The 23953-nt window shown below is 38.4% G+C and overlaps 3 protein-coding genes and 1 long non-coding RNA gene across 4 annotated transcripts; 1 reads left to right on the top strand and 3 right to left on the bottom strand.

Moving 5' to 3' along the window:
- Window positions 1-68: 68 nt before the first annotated feature.
- LOC146564442 (jeltraxin-like) lies at window positions 69-2730 on the bottom strand. Its single transcript, XM_085292242.1, has 5 exons — window positions 2631-2730; window positions 2390-2444; window positions 1663-1765; window positions 1265-1562; window positions 69-378 (listed from the first exon to the last, which is right to left on the bottom strand). The coding sequence occupies exons 2-5, from the start codon at window positions 2442-2444 to the stop codon at window positions 160-162; spliced, it is 675 nt and encodes a 224-aa protein (XP_085148368.1). The 5' UTR covers window positions 2631-2730; the 3' UTR covers window positions 69-159.
- Window positions 2731-6144: 3414 nt separating this feature from the next.
- Window positions 6145-8376, bottom strand: LOC146564441 (mucosal pentraxin-like). Its single transcript, XM_085292243.1, has 5 exons — window positions 8280-8376; window positions 7996-8050; window positions 7490-7592; window positions 7108-7405; window positions 6145-6970 (listed from the first exon to the last, which is right to left on the bottom strand). The coding sequence occupies exons 2-5, from the start codon at window positions 8048-8050 to the stop codon at window positions 6752-6754; spliced, it is 675 nt and encodes a 224-aa protein (XP_085148369.1). The 5' UTR covers window positions 8280-8376; the 3' UTR covers window positions 6145-6751.
- A 3093-nt stretch (window positions 8377-11469) lies between these two features.
- LOC146564440 (uncharacterized) lies at window positions 11470-12859 on the top strand. The gene is made up of 2 exons (XR_014894432.1): window positions 11470-11763; window positions 12067-12859. It is a non-coding gene; the product is annotated as an uncharacterized LOC146564440 (long non-coding RNA).
- Window positions 12860-13360: 501 nt separating this feature from the next.
- On the bottom strand, window positions 13361-21549 carry LOC146564439 (metalloreductase STEAP4-like). The gene is made up of 10 exons (XM_085292239.1): window positions 20998-21549; window positions 20513-20620; window positions 20349-20419; window positions 20137-20224; window positions 19140-19418; window positions 18889-18983; window positions 18678-18788; window positions 18220-18262; window positions 17973-18137; window positions 13361-14042 (listed from the first exon to the last, which is right to left on the bottom strand). Exons 1-10 carry the CDS (start codon window positions 21196-21198, stop codon window positions 13785-13787), a joined length of 1419 nt encoding a protein of 472 aa, XP_085148365.1. The 5' UTR covers window positions 21199-21549; the 3' UTR covers window positions 13361-13784.
- Between the last annotated feature and the right edge of the window lie 2404 nt (window positions 21550-23953).

Below are 23953 nucleotides of genomic sequence, written 5' to 3'. Positions count from 1 at the left end.
ACGTATCAATACATTACACACAAAGCCCAGCTTTGAAAACTCCAAACTATGTAATAAAAAATGCAATATACGCTTTAAAACCATTTTTATTGTGTAACATATTAATAGTATAGATTGGAAAAATTCTTTACATTGGGCATAAAATTGGTATTAACAGTATTAACAGTAATGGTATCGCTTGTCTTCTATCAACACTCTTCCTGTTATCTGAAAATCCAGAGCATTCCAGTTCAGCACATTCCCCAGAGTGAAGTGAAGCTCATCTGAGTATTTTTGGATCTCACAGGAATGCATGGTGTAGTCCCACATGTGGACATCAGATATCATGCCAATAAAAGACTGATTAATATCAAATTCTCCACCATAGGAATCCTGTTCCTGAGAAATGGCAAAGAGTTGAATTAACAGTTATATTGCACTGTTTCTGACTGACACAATGTCACAAATAAGGAGAATGAGAATATTTGGAAAACATAAATAAATAAATGCTGTGAAATTTCGAAACATTTTAATTATATAACATAATAATAGTATTGTTTGTCCAACGTACAGTGGTTTGGCTTGTAAACTTTTCCACATTTTGTCACATTGTCACTCTATTTAGTCATTAGCACTCATCAGGCAATGTCTATGGGCAACTGACTGCACTCAGACCAAAGGGGGCTGAATAATTACGTGACAAACACGTGTGAGCTGTGTTTGTCGTTTGGAATCATGTATGATTTTCGTTCCACTTCTCACATGTACACCATTTTGTGTTGGTCTTTCACGTGGAATTCCAATAAAATTGATTCATGTTTGTGGCTGTAATGTGACAACATGTGGGAAAGTTCAAGGGGGCCGAATACTTTTGCAAGCCACTGTAAGTAGTCTGAGTCACCTTAGCATAGTACCTACATAAAATGGAAATGGGGAAATCTAAAGCAATGCTGATCCCAAAAATACTAAAACCAAACCAGGAAAAATGCTTCACTGGAAGTTTGGAGCTGCACTCCTTATGGATATCAGCACAGGTTCCAGACAAGTATTGTCAGGTCTTATACTCTTTTTGTTAAATATAAAATTGTGGTTTTCACTTTAATTCTTGTCTTTAATATAAAGTGAACTTGAAGCACTAGTATGTTGGTTACAGATCCAGAGCTTCAGCCTGTTCTGTTTCCCCATCGCTCTGTGCTAAGCTAACATAATTAACCTCTCAGACCAAATCACTGTACTTTATCTAATATAGCAACTGTACACCAGTCACAGTGAGTTTGAACTGTACCTGTCCTAAAACAATAGACATGGGTTCACTGATGTTGAATCCAGAGCTGACGAATTTCCTGCTGGAAGGCTTTCCATTTACCCACAGCTGAATTATTCCAGAGGTAGCATCCCAAGTGGAACAAATCGCATTCCACGTGTTCAACTTGTAGTCTTGCAATGCAAATTCAGCATTTTTGTCCCTGACCCACAGATCAAACAAATCACTTGCATCTAGTTTGAATATCAGAAAGTCATTGGAAGCACGCGATGTTGCCAAAGAGAAAATAGGGTGGCCTCTTCTGAGGTCTGTAAAGGATCTGTAAGCAATGACAAGACACTGACATACATGATGATGCTTATGATTATGATGATGATTATTATTATTATTACTATTTGATTTTGCATATTCAACATTACCTGAGACAGACAGTTACAGCACTTAAATCTTGTTTTGTTGTTAACAGCTTCGTGTGAGCTGTGTTTGTCGCTTCTGGGAAGGTCAACATTTTACTTGCCAGGTCTTAAAGGAATTAGAGAAATAAATTAATAAAATGATCAGTAACTTTCCGTGATGCTGATAACCAGACCAGATTTCTCACACCTACAGAGAGTGCAGAATTATTAGGCAAGTTGTATTTTTGAGGAATAATTTTATTATTGAACAACAACCATGTTCTCAATGAACCCAAAAAACTCATTAATATCAAAGCTGAATGGTATTTAATGGTTTTTCCACACACTTCTTGCGACCCTGTTGACTATTTTGAATGAAACGCTTGATTGTTCGATGATCACGCTTCAGAAGCTTTGCAATATTGAGACTGCTGCATCCCTCTGCAAGATATCTCACTATTTTTGACTTTTCTGTGCCTGTCAAGTCCTTCTTTTGACCCATTTTGCCAAAGGAAAGGACGTTGCCTAATATTTATGCACACCTTATATAGGGTGTTGATGTCATTAGACCACACCCCTTCTCATTACAGAGATGCACATCACCTAATATGCTTAATTGGTAGTAGGCTTTCGAGCCTATACAGCTTGGAGTAAGACAACATGCATGAAGAGGATGATGTGGACAAAATACTCATTTGCCTAATAATTCTGCACTCCCTGTAGTGTTTAATGACTTAATACATAAATTTACTTTGAGGAGTGGCAGCACATGTTGTCAGCGTCACCAGTAAAAGCAGCAGTGCCATCTGATACAAAGAAAATACAATAATTCAAAACAAACATTGCTCAAATGTTCACCTTTCAACTTTAGTATGGAAATAAGGTGTCTGTCACTTAAGGCAACCTGCTACAATATATAATGCAGGCAGAAAAATTTTAAAACTTTTGTGTGGAAAGCATTAATTTAATTTGCCCTGTGTATCATGTCTTACCTTGAATTCAGTCTCAGGAGGTTGTGTTGCATGAGGCCAGCGAGGGAGTGAGTTTTATAGTGGCAGTGTTTGTTGGTGAAAATAGGTCTCCTTCATTGAGGTCATTGACTCTGGGTTTGTCCTACCCTTAGATCAAGAACACAGCACATTTTGTAATATTACCTCTGTAAACAACCTCTGGATTTTAAATCAAACAATCAACATGACTGGAGTACAGACAAGGGTTTTTTCCAAAGTGTTGCATTAACTTTGTAGGAATTTTAACCATTCTGATTAATTGACCCCCAATTTCACCTACTTTATAATTGCTTCCTTTAAGGCCTCAAACTCTTACAGTGAATTACAAAAAGAGAACGCGTCTCAGAAAGAGCTTTAGCACACTTAAGCAAACGTATAATTAATTCTAGTCAATTCTCTAAAATCCTATCAAACACTGGTTAAAAAAAGAATTAAGTATTGTGCTTGTACTTGTTTTGTTACTACTGGGGAGGCCTGGGCAGGAGATCCCCGGACCAGCAGCCAAAACCAGTAATTTAATGTTCTCATTAGGCTGAAAGTCTCAAAATTTCTCAACCAATTTTAAATGGAAGAACAACTTGCTACCACAGAACAGTAGACCCGTAACACTTAATAGACATTTTGATATACCATGTCATTTACTCATTGAATACTATATAGTTGCATTTTTGTGAAGGAAAAAAAAGGTGTTAAATGTAAAATCCATCAGTTTACTGCACTCGGTGACCTATTGCGCTCGACTGCACTAGGATTTATGAAAGCAATAGTAAAAATAATGTATTACGATGTCATTCTAACATCTGAAACATGTGGGTCACATTTTCAAGTCTCTGAAAGGATGCTTCACATGACATTGTGTATTTACTGCTCTAATTATAATGGCTGAGAAGAGGTCTCTTCTCCAATGAAAAGTGAATTCCATAGTCCTCTTTCTATGCTACCATAAAGCTTGGGAGTCTGAGTTAGTCAGATTAAATTGATATTTTCGAAAGTTCTTTTCCCTCCTTTGTATGACCATAGACAGTGAGTCCAGTAACACAGAGGCATTTTGTACAAAAGTGCACCATTGAAAGATCCTGTTATTTTGTCTAACTGAGATCTCTTTATGGCCACTACGGGCAAGAGGAAGCAGTTGTAGTAGCAATATTACTTTAAAACAATATTACTTTAAAACAATATTACTTTAGAGCATTGAAATGAGCATTATCTACCCTGTGAAACAAAAGTAGTTCAGTGTACTTTTGCTTTAGTGAGGACTTGGCCGTCATTTTTTTCCCTCCTTTCTAGACACACAAATGAGTTGTGTTGTTGTCATATCTCAGTCTAAAACAGTCTATAGAAGTATATGATAGAATATAATAGTTAGATGCATGTCTTCTCTGAAACATTAAACATTTTAAAAGCTGCTCTACCAAAAATATGAACTTCGTCCTTGTGAGCTGCCAAAATTCCCGCTAATCCACTCTGATATTTATGTTTGCCAAAGCTTCATTATCTCTGACATGCCTTTGGACATTGGACTTGTTTACTTGGTGAACTCTGGTGAACTCCTTGTTAGTGCAAAACAAGTCAGTGAATTTATGGAGCAGCCAAAAGTCAAAATACAGTCTATAAGACAATAGATATACAATTATGGACAACCTGTATAATTTATCTATTGCTGTTACTGTAGGAGGCATGGGTTTAAGATCTAGTAATGTTAGTTTCATCCTTAAATCAAACCACTAAGCGATAACAAGCATTAAAACTTAACACATCTAAATCCTGCACACAATTTTCATCAGCATGAATTTTCTTTGAGTTTCATTTTAATATTTATCTTCTGTACTTTTAGGACTGGCAGCAATGATGCCAGCATCAACAATAGAAGCCACAGTGCCATCTAATACAAAGACACTACTCATATTACAAATCAAACATTGCTTAGATTTTTAATATTTGACTTAGAAATAAGTTTTCTGTAGCTCAGGGCATCCTGCGACAATGTATAATACAATATTATATATTATATAAAATTGTATTATCTATATGAGTAGTTTCATGGCCAAATCAGATCTGTTTATTCAATATTTCATGTCAGATTTAACAGATAAAAGATCTGGAGATAATTCAAAGTGTTAAACTTGTAATTTGGTAGCTTTTTCTTGCATCTTATGACCATCATCAGGGTGAAAAATAAAATAAACCTGCTGCACACTAAATGCCTAAAGGCCTGGAAGACCATTGTTAAGAAACTACAATCTCAATGAAGCAGATATATTATTTTTAAAGTCTGCAATCAAGCTAAACCTTCCTGGGCGTAAATGTAGAGAGTTTACAAAGTGCTAACAACTGGTTACACTTGGAACAAAAATGGCTGAGTAGACTTTGCCAGAAAATATGTAAAAGAGCATGCACAGGAAACAAATCTTTGGACAGATTAAACCAAATTTAACTTGACTTAATTAGTTTTTCAGTTTCCAAAGACAAAACTGACGGCTGAAAAACCCACAAACAAGCAGCAAGTGAATGTGGCTGCTATAAAGGCCTTGGAGAGCATCTAAAGCCAGGAAACACACATCGGATGATGTTCATGGGTTCTGGATTCCAGACAGTAAAGAATTTTCATCCTATTGTCATATTAAAACAATCCTTATATTAGTTTGATAAACTTCCTTTGAGCCTCTGAAAGTGGGAGAGTGTAAATAAAGCTGTAAGTCCTACTTTGGTCACCAGTTGCATTACAGTTTGGTCCAAACTAAAATATCTTACGCACTTTATAGCATTATTGTGTCCTATTTAATTCCAGCCAGTGCTAAGTTACATGTAAGAAATGCAAATTTACTGTTGAATTTATTTATTTATTTATTTTTTAGTGGAAATGCAGAAGGTCACTAACACTAAGAATCGGGCCTTCAAGAGGTTCTCTTTAGTTCCCAACAAAAATATCAAAAATAGAGGTGATTGGTGAGTTGTTTTTCTACCAGAGCTGATATTCTGCAGTCATTTACAGATCAAGTCTCTGTACTTTCACTTTGATTTTGGACGCATGAAAGGCAGAAGTAGTTTTATTGACTTTTATTGACAGTTAGTATTTGTTTGGCTGAAGAACGACCTGCACGGCAATCAAAAGTCCACGTGAGTGCACGTTTCCCCCCATTTTATTAGCAAAGCACTTGTTTGCTCCTGCATGTGCTCCTTGGACTTGTTTACTTACACTCATTGATCGTTTGAACATTTGAACTGAACATAGCAACACAATTTTCATGGCAATGCCATTTCTGTATTGTAAATACATGAAGATTTAATAGATGTGTGCGTTAAACAGCTCTATGGTAATCTAAAAACACTTTTATGTGTTTTGTCATGTTTGATCTAAACAAATAAAACAAACACAGCTTTCAGTGTTCTTACACAGTGTGTGTTCATCTGTGCGTTTCACAGATTGCACCACTGTGGGGCATCTGTGAAAAAGGAACTACTCACATAAACAATAAAAATCCCAGAGTCTTCTGTGTATATGGTATAGGTCCATTTAATCATAAAATTACACAAATAGTACTCGAACGATCTGATTATTTTTTAAAAAGCCAAAACAAGGAAAAAAAACTGCATTTATCAGTTTGGGCCAGTAGAGGGCGACATCTAAAACACCACCTTTTAGATTAAGTTGAAATACTTAAGTAGAGATGCAGAGTTTTCAGATTTAATGGAGAAGTTTGGACTTCTCTGTCGATTGCACTTTGTGACACAGTGCTGATGGTGATATTTTGGCAAAAAAAAGCTTCTTCTTCTTTTCTTTTTTTTTTTTTTTATACATTTTATTGTCATGCACTGACTAGAAAAACATTTATAGCACAAGTTGATGAATTGTTCACTTTACAATAAATTTACAATTAGAAATTCGTAAAATTATTTTTTATTTTTTATATTTATGCTCACCAGTTTTTGTTCTCAATGTTGTTCATGAATTAACCAACATGTAACGTAATCACAGCGACCAGTGTAACGCTTTCATATGATTATCGTAAAAGGGTTTAAAAAAAATCATCAAATATTCTTTATGATGGACATAAAAACAAAGTAGTTTTTTTGACCAGATTTTTGACTTTGTAATTTTCTGATTAGTGACATGTCATGAGTTTATTTTCTATCAGTACTCTATCTATGATCTCAAATTCCAGTGCGCTCCAGTTCAACACATTCCCTGGCGTGAAGTTTAGTTCATCCACATAGTTTTGAATTTCACAGGAGGAAAGGATGTGATCCCACAAGTGGACGTCAGACATCATGCCAACGAAAGACTGCTTAATGTCAAATCCGCCACCGTGGGAATCTTGCTCCTGTAAAGAATGCAGTGTTTGAGATACAATAGATTAAAACTACATTGTATATTATAGTACATATAGTACATTATTAGTATATACAGCGTCTGACTGAATCTAAATAAGTATTTATAATTTATCAATAAAACATGTACCTGTCCTAAAATTATTATAACAGGTCCTACGATGTTTGTTCCAGTGTTGACAAATTTCCTAATCGAAGGTAGCCCATTAAACCAAATCTGCACCAGTCCAGACTCAGAGTCCCACGTGGTGCAGATAGAGTGCCACATGTTTGGCTTGTAGTCTCGTCCTCCAAATTCAGCTTTCCTGTCCTTGATATGGGGCTCAATCTCTTTATTTGTACCATCCCAGAAGATCAGGAAGTTATTGGAATGAACAGGTGTAGCCAGAGAGAACAAAACGTGGTCTCTTTTAAGGTCTGTAAATGATCTGTAGGCATGGCAAAGGATGACTTATTTCACAATCAGAGATACAGTTGCTTCTTATAGGAAATGCATACATATTCATTGCTACCTGTGACAGAGTGTTAAAGAACTGAAATCCAATCTCGACGCATTCAGCCTCACATGAGCTCTGTTGGATTCCAGTGGGAAAGTGAACATTTTACCAGACAAATCTGAGAAGAGAGAAAGAGGAAGACACTTTTCAAGTGGTTTTGCTTTTTTTACGAAAAAGGAAAATGCAGGAAATTATGAACACAGAGAAGCATGTGCGCGGGGTCCCGCCAACACTCAGATTTAATAAGAAATTAATAAGATTAATAAGAAAACTTAAAAGAAGGAAATACAATTTTTTTTCAATGAGTCAAATTCACATGAAGCCAGAAAGAAACAACATTAAAAATACAAATTTTAAATGTATGTAAATCCTTTTTGTTTCTCAGTCTTGTTACAAAGATTGGCTAGAAATTTTAATAACGTCATTAAAAAACAAAGTATCATTAAAAGTGAATAACAAAATACATGAACATCGTAGAAATCTGCTGTTGTATTCACTTTGTTCAGAAAAAACCAAAATACCTTGAGGTCTTGCAGCACATGCTGTCAGCATCACCAGTACAGGGAACAGCTTCATCTAATACAAGCACAAATTATACTTAATTATATAAATGGAGTTTTTTCGAATTATTCTCAAGACTAGTGACACCAGTTTACTGCTTGCTTTGGATTCCTACAATAAACAATAGAGGCGTAAATTATCTACTTCACCTGTATTGCTCGTTGTAAAAACAAAATGAAGTTTTGTATATAACAGAATGAAGGTTACGTTCTTACACATGCCAGTTTTGAATGTCTCAACTTACCTTGAAATCTGTGTCTGGTACTGTCTGTGCAGCAGTTGTGAATGCTGTGAAAGTTTGAGTTTTATATACTTCTTCCCCATTTCTGGCGGTTTGTCTGTGTCAGTGTGTTCACTTCCTTCATCCACTTCTTCTTTTTTCCTACTTTTTTCTTTTTTGCTGTAATCTGCAGTATGATGATAATTCTACAGTGGTGAAGGTCAGTTCAGTTGAAACTTCCTTGGTTTGTACTACTACTCAACTAAACCATGAACTGATAAACGGGAGACTAATGAGCTCAAAACGTTTGACTAAGGGAAATAAAACAGTGAGATATGAAATTATTATGGAAAATTCTCAAAGTGATGCCTAAGAGTTGTAGCTGATGCTACATTGTATAGCTAACAACACAATAAAGGCCAAATTTTGGTGGCATATATATTAAAAAATCGAATGGTATCCAGGACCACAGCTATTACTTGCTTATATAAGCTACTTGTTCTTTCATCTTCCTCACTGTTTGATGGCGTGATCGTGGACAGAAGAGGGACGCCTGCTGTCGATCTCTGTCTTGCTGTTTTATAACATGTCCTTTGTTCGCATAGAGCTGTCATCGGTAAATTCAAAGTTAACGTTGTACATGATAATTAATGGTTATTCTGTATTACACTAAGGCATTCATAATGATAATAATAATGTAATGAACAATGGTACTGATAATAGTTCAGTTTTGAACATTCCAAAATATTAGACTAATGATCACGTAATTATTCCTGCTGTCATACAAAGAGTGAAAGTGACTTCTCTTGTGCATTTTAAAGTACCTTGCATTTGATAAGCTAATTTTGCGGTATAATTGCTAATGTTTAACTGCCTAAATTGATGTGTTTTAGAGGTTTTTAATTACATAGCAATAACAAATGTGGATGAGGCCAGTGCAGACACTAATGTTACCTGTCTGTAATCAGTAAAAGCAGGTCTGAGATGTGACGCTGCTCCTCAGAGCTCTTCAATGGCACGAGCAACTGATTGTGACAACAAGGAAAGGCGATGCAGGGGCCAGGGGGTGTACGGCATTGCAGAATTATAAAAACACAATTGTTGGGCATTACATGCTTTCAATTAGGAATTGATGCCATGGGACTACTTTGAAATTAAAATGTAAAATTATAAAATAGACACACGTGGGAGAAAAAACTTTCCTGCCCAAAGGGTCAGGTGCTTGAGCACCACCTGGGGTCTATCTGTGCATGTGCCTGTTCAGCACTCTTTCTAAAGTCTGTAACTCCAGTGCCCTCCAGCTGATGGTATTCCCAGGTGTGTAGCTATTTTCTTGTGGATGTCACAATAAAACAAACAAAAACACACAATCCCTCACATGGACATCACACATCAGTGCCAACAAGCACTTGCTTTATTTCTAGCATCTTGCAAAACAGAAGGTAATTGGTGTTTTGAGTATTTGCTTGGAAAGCATCATGGTCATGGTCCTGAATTTTTGACCCAGCATTTTGATTTTTATTGTGCATTTTTACCTTAAGAAGATGATTTACGTTTGAGCTTTGTGCGGTTTACTCTTGAGTCTCTAGTCTTGTTTGACATTGTTAGGTTGCTTTTGATGTTTTTTGTTTTGTCCTCATTGACTTCTGTGAAAGTCGGCCTCGTCTCCATGTTTACCTATGTTTCCCCATGTGTCCCTCTCTCCTTCTCTGTTCCTCAGCCCGGTCATATCCCACTGTCTAGTTCACATGTCTTAGTCTGGGTCTTACTGTGTGTTACTTCCTGTCTTATTTTGATAGTCTCTTGTCCTGCGTGTGTTATGTTTTGTTTTGCCTCCCCCGTGTATTTAAGTCCTCAGTTTCCTTCTGTTTCTTGTCATGTCGTCAGTCTTCATGTCAGTCTTGCCGCTGAGTTTTCTCTGCGCTGTGTGCCCTGTTTCATTTCTTGTGTCTAGCTTGAAGTTCTGTGTATGTGGTTCATGTCTTGCCACGTCAAGACGTTGTATTTTGTATTTTCATTTGTAACTCCCAGCAATAAAACTGCCTCTTAGTTTATATTTTGTCTCTGGAGTCCTTTTATTGCTTTATTAAGTGTTATCATTACCAGGAGATAGCATTCCTTGGACTGTCCTTATTAGATGGCGTTATAAGGGCACTCCTTCATATCCTAACTGGCTCAAGTTAGTTGTTATCACTTCACCCGTTTATGGATAGGGCAAAAAGTTCAACTTTGACTGACACCACCAGCAGTGGTATAGATCTTTAACTGATAAGGCCCATTTAAAAGGCAACTTTATGAGACCGGAAGGTTTTTATCTCAGTGTGATGGCTGCACTTACAGCCACACAGTGGTAATACCCACCATGTTAGTGTAGAGGCTTATAAGTAACATTGCATTCACATTTGTCTTTCTTTACATATGGGAATTAATTTACAGGACAATAAATAACTGGTTTTGGTTTAGAATTAATTCACATATCCACATAACGCTGCATTCTAAAATAAGTGCGCGCATTTTAGTTTACACTGTTATGTATGATTAATCTTTTGTTTTCTGAGTTACCTTAGTTGCAGCTGTTCCAGTCCCTTGATTAAGGAGCCAAGAGGTGGAAAAGGGGCAGAGCGAGCTTTAAAGGAAGACTACAAATTGGTTCATGCCATAACTCGGGACCATGGGGGGGAATTGGAGTTCATTATGCTAGGTTTAGTTAGGTTTTGTGTGTTTTATCCCTTCTCGTGTTTTTTGTGGGCTGGTCAGCCACTATTTAAGTTTCCCCTTTGTCTCGTTAAGTTAGGTCAGTTTGTTTGAGTTATCAGTAGTGCTGTCAACTTTGAGAAGAGTTCTGTTATTTTGACCTCTTTTATGGGCCCAAGATTTTGATTCTTTTTGCACGAGTTAACCAATTATGTTTTTTGGGTTAAATAAAAAATCTTTTTTTTGGACTTTAACCTGTGCCTAAGTTTCCTTCACTGCGCGTCCATCACACTCAGCAGGAGTCACAGGAATGGTGTATCCTTTACTTTGAATACATTCTTTCACATCTACGCCTGTACTTGTTGTAACCCTGGTTAACATAGCTAACAACAAATAAAAGCCTGTTAGTAAAAACAGTCATAAGAAATATATTACAGGTGATAAATAGTCAATAAATAGATCATAATGGTTAGAAAATTCATTAAAAAACATCAGCAATGATATAATTCATGGTGTTTTATGTTAATTCAGGTAAAATGGCTAAAATATGTGTTGAGACTCTTATTGTGAAAGGGCACGCTGCAGCGTGACTCCTGTGATTAGCCACACCCAATCGGGTTGTTCCTTCTTTTTGATGCTCGAGAGGGAGAAATGCAGACAGTCCTTGCAGAGCTGCTGCTTAAATGAGTGAAAAAATTGTAAAAATAAGCCAAAAATCTACTTAAAGCCATTTTTGTACTCTGGAGAATGTATTTTTGTTTTTCCGACCTGTCCTTGCCTTGGTGACGTTGTGAACATAACCGAACGGGACTTGGTGAGTTCAGAAATTGTCTTTTATTTCATGCAAGAAATTTTTGTTGTATTATATTGCTCATTTCATGCAAATGGAGAGCCAAGGTAGCAGATTTATGTTGTTTTATGTTAAAAACGGTGGATTCGTGCTTAAACGACACACAGGCTGCAGTTCAAAGGCCTTTGACGGTGTTTCAGCGCGCCATATTGGCATCACCTCATTTACGGCTAAATAAGCTGGAAAAAACGGACTTTTACTGTTATTTAAGGGCTACCCGTGTGTTATTTTCGAATGTTTATGCACTTAATTTTGTTGTTATGGTAGGCCATTAAGGTTTGGATCGGGAAATGCTGAGCTAGAATCGGAGTTTGATCCGCTGAGCGAGAAACAAGATGGCGAGCCACCCACGGACCCATTGAACTGTACCGAGCAGGAAAAAGGAAAACGCCCCCTGCTGGACGTTGAGCTCTTTCGCTGAAAAAACTGGTAGGATTAATCCATACACCTCTGCAAAAGAACAGCGGACTTTTCAAAGCACTGGATAATCATTCGGAGTAATTCCAGGATTAATAGTTAAAGGACACAGAGACAACTTTCTTTTGTTTATTTGTTTGTTTAAGGGATTTATTCAGCCTTTTGCTGAATTGTTTTCAGTTTTACATTTATTTATTTATTTTTGTAATTTATTTTGGTCAACCTTACATTTAATGCTGTAATGGTGTTAATGGAAATGTAAATAATTTTGTTGGGTTAAAACAAAATAAGAACTGGTTGAGAATTTAAAGGTGAACCTAGACCAAGATTAAATTAAATCTTGGGCCTAAAGAACTGAACTTGATTTAAAATAACACAGTGTTAATGCAAATAGATCAAAGGATAAACTTGAACTTAGAACTTGAAATAAATAAAACAATAACCTAGGTTGAGAATAACATCCTTCTAAAGCCAAATAAAAGGTTTTGAGACAAATAGGATGAACTAACAGAACATACTGAACTAAGAAGGGGAAAGAAAAACCTTGTTTTCTTAAATGTGTGATGTTGAATGTTTTATGTAATGTGTCTATAACTGTCTATTCTCTGTCTTCACAAAATAATAAGCCGGCAATTTAAACGTATTTACTGGTCTGTGGTCTTTATTACATGCTACGCTCATTACTGCTCTAGTAGTCGAACCTAACTGGTCCTAGTATACTGTAACGACTCCAGAAGTGTTACATTGTCATGATTAGATTTCATTTACAGCTACTAATAAAATGACGTTTACGTGTTTACGTGTTACTCACTTCAGGAAATGACTTGATGCAGCGCAACATCACGGGGCTATCTGAACTGTGACAACCCAACAATAGATTCTTTCAACAGACGACGGTGATGGAGGAGTCTTAAATTCCTCTTTCCTAGTGATGAGATCCAGCGGTGACTGGGGAGAAGGCTGGTTTTCAGGCCAAATGTTTCTGAGAGAACGCTATCTGATCAGCCAGAGGGATGAACCCTGGAGAGGGATCAGATCGAGACGACTAAACGAGACACAGCCAACTCAGCAGGGAAATCTCCCAAAGTTTGAGCTTCTGGATAGAAAGAGATATAGAAAGAGAGACAAGACAAGACAATCTTGGTCTGTTACACTGCTGTTTATTTTAAAGAGTATTTACAGTGGTTACAATTAACATAATGGGTGTTTAACAATAAAGAACAAAGGAAAAGCAGTGAGAACCAAATACGTAACTATAAATGCAATAAACATAACCCACTACACACTGCAAGTTCAGATTGATAGTTCTTTTTCTTTTTTCTTTATTTTTTATAAGGATGTCATAGAGGACACAACACAGAATCTCAGATTACATTGTGTAACACTTCTGGATGTGGAAATTATTGAGCTTCAATGGAGGCGAACACAAAGGCAAAGGAAAGCTGCTTTTACATGTACCACGTTTACAACACTGAACAGTTTTCTTGTAAACATATAATCCTGGCTCTATGACATCTATGCCTTTGCGTCTGTGTTTATAATTCATTTGTACCTGCAGTGCCATTGCCTTATGTTAGGAGTAATTTTTTGCGTTCTTGCTCGGGATCAGTTCTCTCCCAGCCCTGTCGAATCCGGGTGAGAGTGCTGTCCACGCAAGGCAGGAGGAGAAGCAGCTTGAGCACTAACACCACGGAAGGCACCACCAGACTAAGCATGTAGCCAGGGAGCATAAACCATTTGTAGGATGAAGGCTGAAGAAACTCATCCCAGCCGTACAGGTAGGTGTGAAATGTACAGAAGAACAGTGTCAGGTAGCCCAGCTTAGACTGAAAGACAGTAAAACAATGAAACAGGTTCATCATGTTACATTTCATTCACCCATTTATTTTCAGAAAGCACTGATGTTATGATGTGCAGTCAGTTTTCTTTCTGGCAGACTTGTTTGCATCTATGCATAAGGAACATGTCGTCTGTGTGTGAATGCCTCAGCTACTCAGAGGAGAGAGGTGCTGAAGCATAAATGTGAATAAAATAAAAAAAAAAGAATAAAGATAAAAGACAATTTCTTTTCTTTTATATGAAGTCAAAAACTGCAGTGACAAGCTGACCTTAATAGAGACATAGCTCCATATGTGCAACGCATGCACTCTTTGACTTTGTGTACTCATATACATAAAGGTACACATACATACTTATGCACATTTAAATACATTATATACACATGAACAAAGCCTTAGGACTGAGGCCCAGGATAATATATGCCCCCAAATTACATCTGATGCATAACTTAACATTTAAATATCTGCTCTAATTTGGGCTGCAGTAAAGGGAGGGGTGGAATAAGAATATGAGCTTGACATGACCCAGATACATTTATGAATGAGTTTGTTCCCTGTAGTGTGTCCCATTTCATTTTTGATTGGTCAGAGTGGGAACAAAGGTAAACATTATTTGTGTCTGTTTAAGTAAAGACAGAGTTAGAAAGAGAAGGAGGGAAATATAACTAACAGATTTCTGACAGTTTGTTTCCAGTGGGAACTTTAACACAGCTGCCTGGCCCATGTGTGTGTTTTCCTATCCACATTTGTACTTGCCAGTCACAGTTTGTACCTTTGCAAATTAGACACAATGTGAACAATTTACCAAACAATTTTTCTGCCAGAATCGTTCCTTGAAGGCGCAGTAGCCTCTCTGTCAATTTTCACACTAACTGCTCCTCAGCAGCTTCGAGTATAAATAGGGGCAATAGTGGAGTAGCAGTACGTGGAAAATTTCAGGGTGCACTTGAAAGCATCTCCAGCAGACATATTAGAAGTGAGTGCCAACGAGGGATATTTCATAAAAAGCATCCGTGTGTTAACTGAATCATCAATCTGGTTGTCATTTGCAGCTTTTCCTGGCCAAGTGAAGAGATGATCAGTTGAAACAAATTAAATTTACCAATGAGCTTTATTGTATTCATTTTATGAGAAATTGACAGATTAAATATCACAGAAATGCTCTTTCCTACCACTGTGTTTATTTGTTCTTTGTTTAAAAAAAAAGTGTTTTGAAACTTCTGTTATTTTTGTTTTTATTTTTAAGCGTGATTGAGTAAACCAGAGACTAGCAAAAATACTCATTTACTGTAGATCCGGGATGTCAAACACATTTTATCTTTGTGACATCTTTAAATTATAGAAATCTATAACTTAATTAGTTTGGCTTTGTATGGATAGCCACGGGGAATCTCTTTATCATCAGGAAAATCTGTAAAACTTTTGAAAACACAGATGTAAATGTCCAAATGTTCTGTTTTCCAAAACCATCCAGTTGGTTGGTTTGGAGTCTTCACCGGGTTGATTCTGGCCCCCAGGCTTTATGTTTGACACCCCTGCTCTAGATGGAGAGCATGTTTTCCATTTTCTATCTGATATTAATTGATTCCAGTAATAAGCAAAGATGCCAACTTCTGTACAAGCACAAATCTGTTGGATGGATTGCTCGGAACATCAGTGGGCCAGCTCCAGGGAAAAATCCCACACTCTCATTCCTCCACTTGTGACTTGAAGTTTTTCTTCTTATAAACAGGATTCACTCATCAGGCCAAGAGTTTTGTTTCGCTGATGTGCCAATATGAGTTTGCACGAATCACATACTATAAATCAAAGATGGAAAACCTACATTTGTTTTAGTGACCATCGGAGGACAGTTCCTCTGATTGTAAAAAGTGGTGTGATTATATACAGGGAGTGCAGAATTATTAGGCAAATGAGTATTTTGTCCACATCATCCTCTTCATGCATGTTGTCTTACTCCAAGCTGTATAGGCTCGAAAGCCTACTACCAATTAAGCATATTAGGTGATGTGCATCTCTGTAATGAGAAGGGGTGTGGTCTAATGACATCAACACCCTATATCAGGTGTGCATAAATCAGAATCAGAATCAGAATCAGAATACTTTATTGATCCCTGGGGGAAATTATTTTTTGTTACAGTGCAACGTAAATATTAGGCAACGTCCTTTCCTTTGGCAAAATGGGTCAAAAGAAGGACTTGACAGGCACAGAAAAGTCCAAAATAGTGAGATATCTTGCAGAGGGATGCAGCAGTCTCAAAATTGCAAAGCTTCTGAAGCGTGATCATCGAACAATCAAGCGTTTCATTCAAAATAGTCAACAGGGTCGCAAGAAGCGTGTGGAAAAACCAAGGCGCAAAATAACTGCCCATGAACTGAGAAAAGTCAAGCGTGCAGCTGCCAAGATGCCACTTGCCACCAGTTTGGCCATATTTCAGAGCTGCAACATCACTGGAGTGCCCAAAAGCACAAGGTGTGCAATACTCAGAGACATGGCCAAGGTAAGAAAGGCTGAAAGACGACCACCACTGAACAAGACACACAAGCTGAAACGTCAAGACTGGGCCAAGAAATATCTCAAGACTGGTTTTTCTAAGGTTTTATGGACTGATGTAATGAGAGTGAGTCTTGATGGGCCAGATGGGTGGGCCCGTGGCTGGATTGGTAAAGGGCAGAGAGCTCCAGTCCGACTCAGACGCCAGCAAGGTGGAGGTGGAGTACTGGTTTGGGCTGGTATCATCAAAGATGAGCTTGTGGGGCCTTTTCGGGTTGAGGATGGAGTCAAGCTCAACTCCCAGTCCTACTGCCAGTTTCTGGAAGACACCTTCTTCGAGCAGTGGTACAGGAAGAAGTCTGCATCCTTCAAGAAAAACATGATTTTCATGCAGGACAATGCTCCATCACACGCGTCCAAGTACTCCACAGCGTGGCTGGCAAGAAAGGGTATAAAAGAAGAAAAACTAATGACATGGCCTCCTTGTTCACCTGATCTGAACCCCATTGAGAACCTGTGGTCCATCATCAAATGTGAGATTTACAAGGAGGGACAACAGTACACCTCTCTGAACAGTGTCTGACTGGGAGGCTGTGGTTGCTGCTGCACGCAATGTTGATGGTGAACAGATCAAAACACTGACAGAATACATGGATGGCAGGCTTTTGAGTGTCCTTGCAAAGAAAGGTGGCTATATTGGTCACTGATTTGTTTTTGTTTTGTTTTTGAATGTCAGAAATGTATATTTGTGAAAGTGGAGATGTTATATTGGTGTCACTGGTAAAAATAAATAATTGAAATGGGTATATATTTGTTTTTTGTTAAGTTGCCTAATAATTATGCACAGTAATAGTCACCTGCACACACAGATATCCCCCTAAAATAGCTAAAAACTAAAAACAAACTAAAAACTACTTCCAAAAACATTCAGCTTTGATATTAATGAGTTTTTTGGGTTCATTGAGAACATGGTTGTTGTTCAATAATAAAATTATTCCTCAAAAATACAACTTGCCTAATAATTCTGCACTCCCTGTAGATGTCTTTGAATCACAACTTAAGTTAGCAGGGTACAGTATATAATGCTGGCCTCTTTTATTCAATAAGAACATTTTAAGTCAGCTATATTTTCTAAATAAGTGGATGAGCAGGTCAATTCTATTAACTTGTTAGGACAGGTTTACAAGGCAACGTTGGGTCTAAGCTTTCTCCAGTTAACGTTTTTATTACTTTCTTTTCTTTACTGTCTAGCAGGTCTTGCTAAAGTGCTCCATGCTTTCATCTCATGATGTTTGGGCTGCTATAAATCCCTCCTCTTCTGCTTCCAGCTCATTGAAAACTTGGCTGCCAGACTTCTAACAAATTCAAAGATCAATCCCCTTCTGCTACATCACTTTAGATACTAGATTTTATATCCGTCTTACCTGTATAAAGCTGAACTCTCTCCAGCTGAGCACATTGCTGACAGAAGGGAGGGAAGTTATTCCCAAAAGGAGATACAGGCCAAATCCCAGAATCCCAATAACGTAGTACGAGTCAGTACGCCAGGCCATGGTGGTGTCAAACAGTGACGTTTTGTTCTCCTTGATCTTAAAATCACAGTAAACATTTTTACCAGCTGTTTACGGAGTGGTGGAACTAGGTATGATTAATAATGTTTCCAAGTCTTACCTGTGAGATAGTATGTGCTGCCAGTCTGTATCTCACATAATATCTGAGGGCAAAAATGATTATTTAGAGAAAAATCATGTGGACAATTCAGATGGGCATAACTCTTTAAGATCTGAAATAAAACCTAGATGAAGACTTCACAAGAATTGCTGAATTAACATTATTCACAAGTTTATTAAAGCATGATTTAGCCTTATCATTATAGCTGTATATATGTGAAAGGGTTACCTAGGCAACCAGACCCTGACATGTCATCTATGGGTAGTCTAAAACTAGTGCTTAAAGTTGAATCCACACATGAAGCATTTGTCAACGATGTGGCGACCAGAGACCAAAAGAAAGTCAATGATATTTGGGACCATGTACATCTTCCCAAACAATGTTATTCTAGTGAGCAGTTATAAACAGTCCCAGATATGTTTAATGAAGAGGCATGAAGATGCGCAGCTCTTACACACCTGATAGGGATGATAAGAGTGTAGAGCACATGCAGAGAAGCCAAAGCAAGAGCTACGAGTCCCAGCTGTTTCCTGCACAACATCCAACGATCCAACCAGTCGGGGAAACGCCTGAAACATGGGTTTGAGTAGTATGGCACAAAAATGATTAGAAAATTGCACACCTCTCTGCTGGGATCAAATATAATTGCATCCTATTTTGATTACTGACTTGTATTTAGTTCCTCTGTAGAGCTGAAGGAAGGCAGCTATGACTCCAGGCAAGTAACACAAAGACAGCATAATGAGCGACACGATGGGGAACACCTGAAAGAAGGAGACAGGAAGTTGTTTTGAGGATAAAAACCATGAGTTTTAAGTGAAAACTTTTTATTTGTTCAGTCATTTTTTATGGGATACATTTGGCGGTGACTTTTCAAAGTGTACCATGTGCTAATTTGTAAGGTAATAAACAGGATTTACCTTGTTGGCCAAGGATGCCATGATTCTAAAGGAGATGTCTTTATCATTCACCACATACGAATAGATGACATCTCTGATGAGTAGATAGAAGAAGAAGAAGGCAGTGAGGCCAGTGGCCAATTGCAAGGGCAGCCTCCACTCTGGGAAGAGCTGCAGAGGGAAATCCTCCAGCTCTCTGGCGGCAGTCAGAGACCCCCTGTCCAGAACAGTGAAGCCTAATTTGGTAGCCACCTCTATTACTGCCTGCTTTGCCTCAAGACTGTTCCCACACACGTACACCTGGAGAGGTAAGAAAAACAATCTATATTTTTTAACGCTCAAGAAGCGCCCCATGTGAGAAGTGCAGGTTTTCATCATTCTACATTTACACATTTATGTTTATGAATCTCACACACATGATGATCAACCAACAGAGACACACTGACAGTCAATGTGGTCATAGGAATGCTCAACACCTATGCAATGTTGCTGATGGTGCTCAAAATTAAACATAGTCCAGTGCATAAACATGTACTCCCCACAACACACGCGTTCTCCTGTGGTTTTTATTTTTTATTTATTGTCCACTGGGACTCCGAAACTGGATCAAAATGAGCAGAAAAATACACACATGCTGCAGTGAGAGAGCAAAACACATGACGGGATGCTTAGATCTAAGAGAGAGTGTGGAGTTAATTGATTCAAGGATACCACAGAGACAGCATTCTCAGGAAAGACATGAGGCTGACTCCTCTCCTCTTTCGCTTGGCTTTGGTTTGATCAAAACTTCAAAATGAGTTAATAATATAATTTGGTTGGAAATATTTTCCTTTAGGAAAGAGATTATTATTTTTAACTTCTTGGTCAGCAGTTGCTGTGTGAACATATCAGAGACTGTCAAATGCATGTGGTTCTGCATGCAAATACGTAATAGTTTTTACTATAAGGCCTTTTACATGACCCCTAGTATTCATGCAAGCAAGGAGATTGTAACACAACAAGCAGATGTAGCTTTTACCTGTCTGTTGGCATCTGAAGGTCCATTCTGAAGGGCCCATGCAGACAAGGTGTTAAATCCCTTCACCACCTGAGCTCCAGGGATTAGCCTGGTTATTAAACAACAATCATTTGCCTCATGTTCTTACATTTTTTTAGGTGATTCAACCCACATGGTCCATGAGATATCCCAATATTTCATATTATTACATTACTGCCCTAGTTTCCTCTTACCTCTGCAGATATTCAGCATTGGCCTCGGGGTACATATTCTTCTTGAGGTTGTTGCTGACATCCACCAGAACCTTCCAATCAATTAAATAAATACAGTGGATGAAAAGTTAGAAATGATCCAAGTGCTTTGTCACACAAAGTCATCTCACTGTGCAACAAGGTACCTTCCCCTTGAGCTGAGGTGCAAGCGTCTCCAGGAAGTTGTAGTTTTCTCTGTGAATACAAACAAAAACCAGCCTGGCTGATTGGGCTGCAGCCACATGACTCATCGCCTGCACAAGACATAAACACAGGAGAACTGTCACGCACGGCCATGACACATAGTAACACGACCGCTGACAAATGGTTTCATTTACTTTGACATTCTAGTTCAGTCGGGACAAGAAACAAACCAATGCACAATGTAGAGCACAAACAAAAACAGCAACATCTGGAGAGATGCTTGCATGTCCACAAATTATCAGCAAACATGTTTAGCTAAACAAGGTCAAGTCTGATTAGAAGAGCTGCTTTTCTCACAGCATTAACTATGCACTTTGAATACGGGGTATTTGTTTTGGTTAAGGACTATCCTTCAGTTCACATGTTGTGATATCAGCTGTCAAATAAGAACAAGAACAACAAAAACAACAGACATCATGCTCTGTACCTGAGTTCCCGGAGGCAATGGGCCACAGCTGTGGGGTCTGCGGCTGCCGTACACCACCTTGTAGCCAGTCTGGAACAAACGTTGGCCCAGAGAGCGCCCTAAGTCCCCCGTCCCAAAGATACATAGCATCTCCTGCTCAGTGGCTGCTGGTGTGCTCAAAGGACACAGCGATACGCTCTCTGAATTCACCTCCTTTGACATGCTGCTCAGTCTGTCACACAATACGGCCACAGTCTGACACAAAAAGGGAGAATACCTCCTGTGGTTCTGAAAGAACAAAACGCTCTACCAGGTCTTCTGCAAGCCCAGTGACAGCTGGGTAATGTGTCCAAGTTCAAGACAGTTGTAACTAAATTACTGTTACTTCAAATAAGGAAATCTTCTGGAAAAAGTGCCAGTGGACCATCTGACTGCCTCTCAAGTTCATGTGTCTGTTCTGTCATTTTCTAGACTGACAGATTTTTCAGTCCTGAGTCAGTTTTTGTATTGGTCTATCCCCTCCCATTTTAGGATTGGCTCAGACTGAAGTCTGTTTAATCTGGGAAACTCCATGGCAAAAGGTTGGAGGCAGGTTTCAGAGAGCCCTAGTTTTCTATCTGAGCCTCTCTGTCTCTCTGTGCTTTGCTTTGCCAGGAAAACTGTGGCAAAGTAAAGAATTATGGCAGGCTTCTGGGAAACCACACATATTATGCAACACTGGAAAACAAGACTTCAATGTACTATAGCTGGAAAAAAATATTTTCCCCAATTTATCACATAAAGTCACAGCACAAGAAACCCAGATTATGCAGTAGATGAAAGTTGTTGATATGAGGACATGAAGGAAATGCGCAGTTAAGAATCAACGTGTGGAATGTTTCTGCTTAGACAAGCTCACCATAACAGGTTCATACATGTAGATGGAAACCGTGCCTCAAATTAAACACACACAAAAAACTTCATAGACAAAATCACAGTCACCTCATATTACATGTAAAATTCCCACGTCCTGTACCTACATAATTGCTTGGTCTTGAGTGCAAAACAAATAACACTTATTTTAATATCATAAGGATAATTGTGGTTCACTGGGAGTCAAAGAATACAATCCTCATAATCAGTCAGGGATACAGTGGTCAGAAGAGGTGCACCCTGATTCATGGAGTTTGTAGGCAAACCCACCAATTACAGTCTAAGCTGCACTCATGTGTTGTCCCAGTGAGTAATTAATGTTCTTAGCCTCATAACTTAAGCTGGCCTCTGAGTGCAGCCCTTCCTATTTTCCCAGAGGTCCAAAATAGCTCCACCGTTCAGGGCTGAGGTGAACCTCAGGCCTAGTGACCTGTCCTAATCTGTAATTACTCCCTCTGCTGTGCTGCATCACTAAGTGGTTGGCGTGTGGATGTATTGTGCACAAATATAACTATACTTTACTAATGCAAACAGACACACACACACACACACACACACACACACACACGAGTATATATGCATATATGCACAAAGAAACAAAAAAAGTAATGAAATTTGTTGCTGATCTGGGTTCTTGGCCCATAATTAGCCAGAGACCTTAACTGCAATTAATCTCCTACTTGGTAAACAATTACTCACTTGCTCTTCCTCCCACAAGATACCAAGGTCAGAGGAAAAGCAGTGTTCAAGAGAAAGCATCTGGCTTGATCAGATCAGTAAATACAGTAAGAAGAAAAGTAAACAAATGAATGTCTGCTGGGTGAAAAAAAATAGTTAAAGTTTATGTAAATCTAGCAGGTCAGTGTTATTTATATGATACAGTGTTTGTTTTTTCCCATATCAAGCGGTCAGTTATAACTAACCAGGAGTCCCTTAGCCTCTTAGACAAAAGTTCAGAGTTCAATCAGTAAAAGCCCAGGCACAAAAGCGCAGAGCTAGACCTCAGTGAGCACAAGAGCTGCACTTAAGTACTTCTGAGCTCTATGCACCAAACAATCTAGCTTAAAACAGTGTGGGTGGATTTCTGATGATCAAAACAAAACTGAATGGAAGCGGCAATGACATATCAAATGTCAAGTCTGAAAAAAGGCACTCTCAGGCTGATGATTGGGCCTTCCAGTATTCCCAGGCTAAAGCCATTACCATGATTGGCTTTACACTCTGCAATATATGAGTGTCTAAGCAAAAGCCAGACTGCATTACAGCCCCATAGTATGTCAATAGATTTTTCTGCGTGAAATGAGGCTTATAGAGAGAGTAACATCCAGCTTTCTTTGGTGTTATAGTGAAAAAGAGAGACTTTTAGTCACGCTGTTCAAGGTTTCGGTGCATACATACATGAAGAACGTTGATCGCAGAAGAACTTAGACCGTGATCATGTGTTACTGGATGAGATGGACACCAGGTTATAGATTATCTGAGTGTGATGGTCGGTTGTAGTGATAGTGACACACAGCAGAAAAATTTCCTGTAGATTGTGATTGGATGTCTAAAATCAAGGTCGATAATACAAAGAGGTGGTTGGTTTGTTAGAAGTCATTCTAGATAATGGTTCCACAATATTGTAGAGGTTTGACGGGTAGAGGTCATTGGATCTGAGGTGTGACCAAGCAAACAAGCTCCTGTGCCACTGGGCAAAAGAGAAGGGCAAAAAAACATCCTGGTCTGAGGCTAGTTTAGTACAGTGACTTTTCCCTCTTCTCGCTTCACCTCCTCTACATGACACATCTGCTGTTTGTGTTTACCTTAAGGCGCTGAATGTCCTCATGTGAACCTCCTTAGCTATCTTTTTGAAGTAATGTTTTGGGTTGCAGGCTATGACCCAACACAGCCAGAGACCACATCTAAAAACACCCTAGGACCTGGCGTCCACATATGTGGACATCACATTTTGGGTTATTTAGACCAAAATACTCAATTTTGCTCTACACAAAATTACTATACTATTACTATCACTGTGATCCAAAATACTCAATTTTGCTCTACACAAGGGCCTGATATCCAC

Source organism: Mchenga conophoros, linkage group LG11 (assembly GCF_057382185.1).
Source record: "Mchenga conophoros isolate Kocher_MC1m ecotype Shallow Benthic linkage group LG11, M_conophoros_male_GT1.1, whole genome shotgun sequence".
Lineage (NCBI taxonomy): Eukaryota > Metazoa > Chordata > Actinopteri > Cichliformes > Cichlidae > Mchenga > Mchenga conophoros.
The sequence above is the reverse complement of the archived record's forward strand: the minus strand, read 5'-3'. Positions and strand labels throughout refer to the sequence as shown.

Coding starts and splice junctions, on each gene's coding strand:
- LOC146564442 (XM_085292242.1), bottom strand. CDS start 2,444: ATGGCACTGCTGCTTTTACTGGTGACGCTGACAACATGTGCTGCCACT. Junction 1,766..2,389: donor ATGTGCTGCCACTCCTCAAA/GTAAATTTATGT, acceptor AATTCCTTTAAG/ACCTGGCAAGTAAAATGTTG. Junction 1,563..1,662: donor GCTGTAACTGTCTGTCTCAG/GTAATGTTGAAT, acceptor CATTGCTTACAG/ATCCTTTACAGACCTCAGAA.
- LOC146564441 (XM_085292243.1), bottom strand. CDS start 8,050: ATGAAGCTGTTCCCTGTACTGGTGATGCTGACAGCATGTGCTGCAAGA. Junction 7,593..7,995: donor ATGTGCTGCAAGACCTCAAG/GTATTTTGGTTT, acceptor CTCTCTTCTCAG/ATTTGTCTGGTAAAATGTTC. Junction 6,971..7,107: donor TTATAATAATTTTAGGACAG/GTACATGTTTTA, acceptor CATTCTTTACAG/GAGCAAGATTCCCACGGTGG.
- LOC146564439 (XM_085292239.1), bottom strand. CDS start 21,198: ATGTCAAAGGAGGTGAATTCAGAGAGCGTATCGCTGTGTCCTTTGAGC. Junction 19,419..20,136: donor CTTCAGATGCCAACAGACAG/GTAAAAGCTACA, acceptor TTACCTCTCCAG/GTGTACGTGTGTGGGAACAG. Junction 14,043..17,972: donor GAGAGTTCAGCTTTATACAG/GTAAGACGGATA, acceptor ACTGTCTTTCAG/TCTAAGCTGGGCTACCTGAC.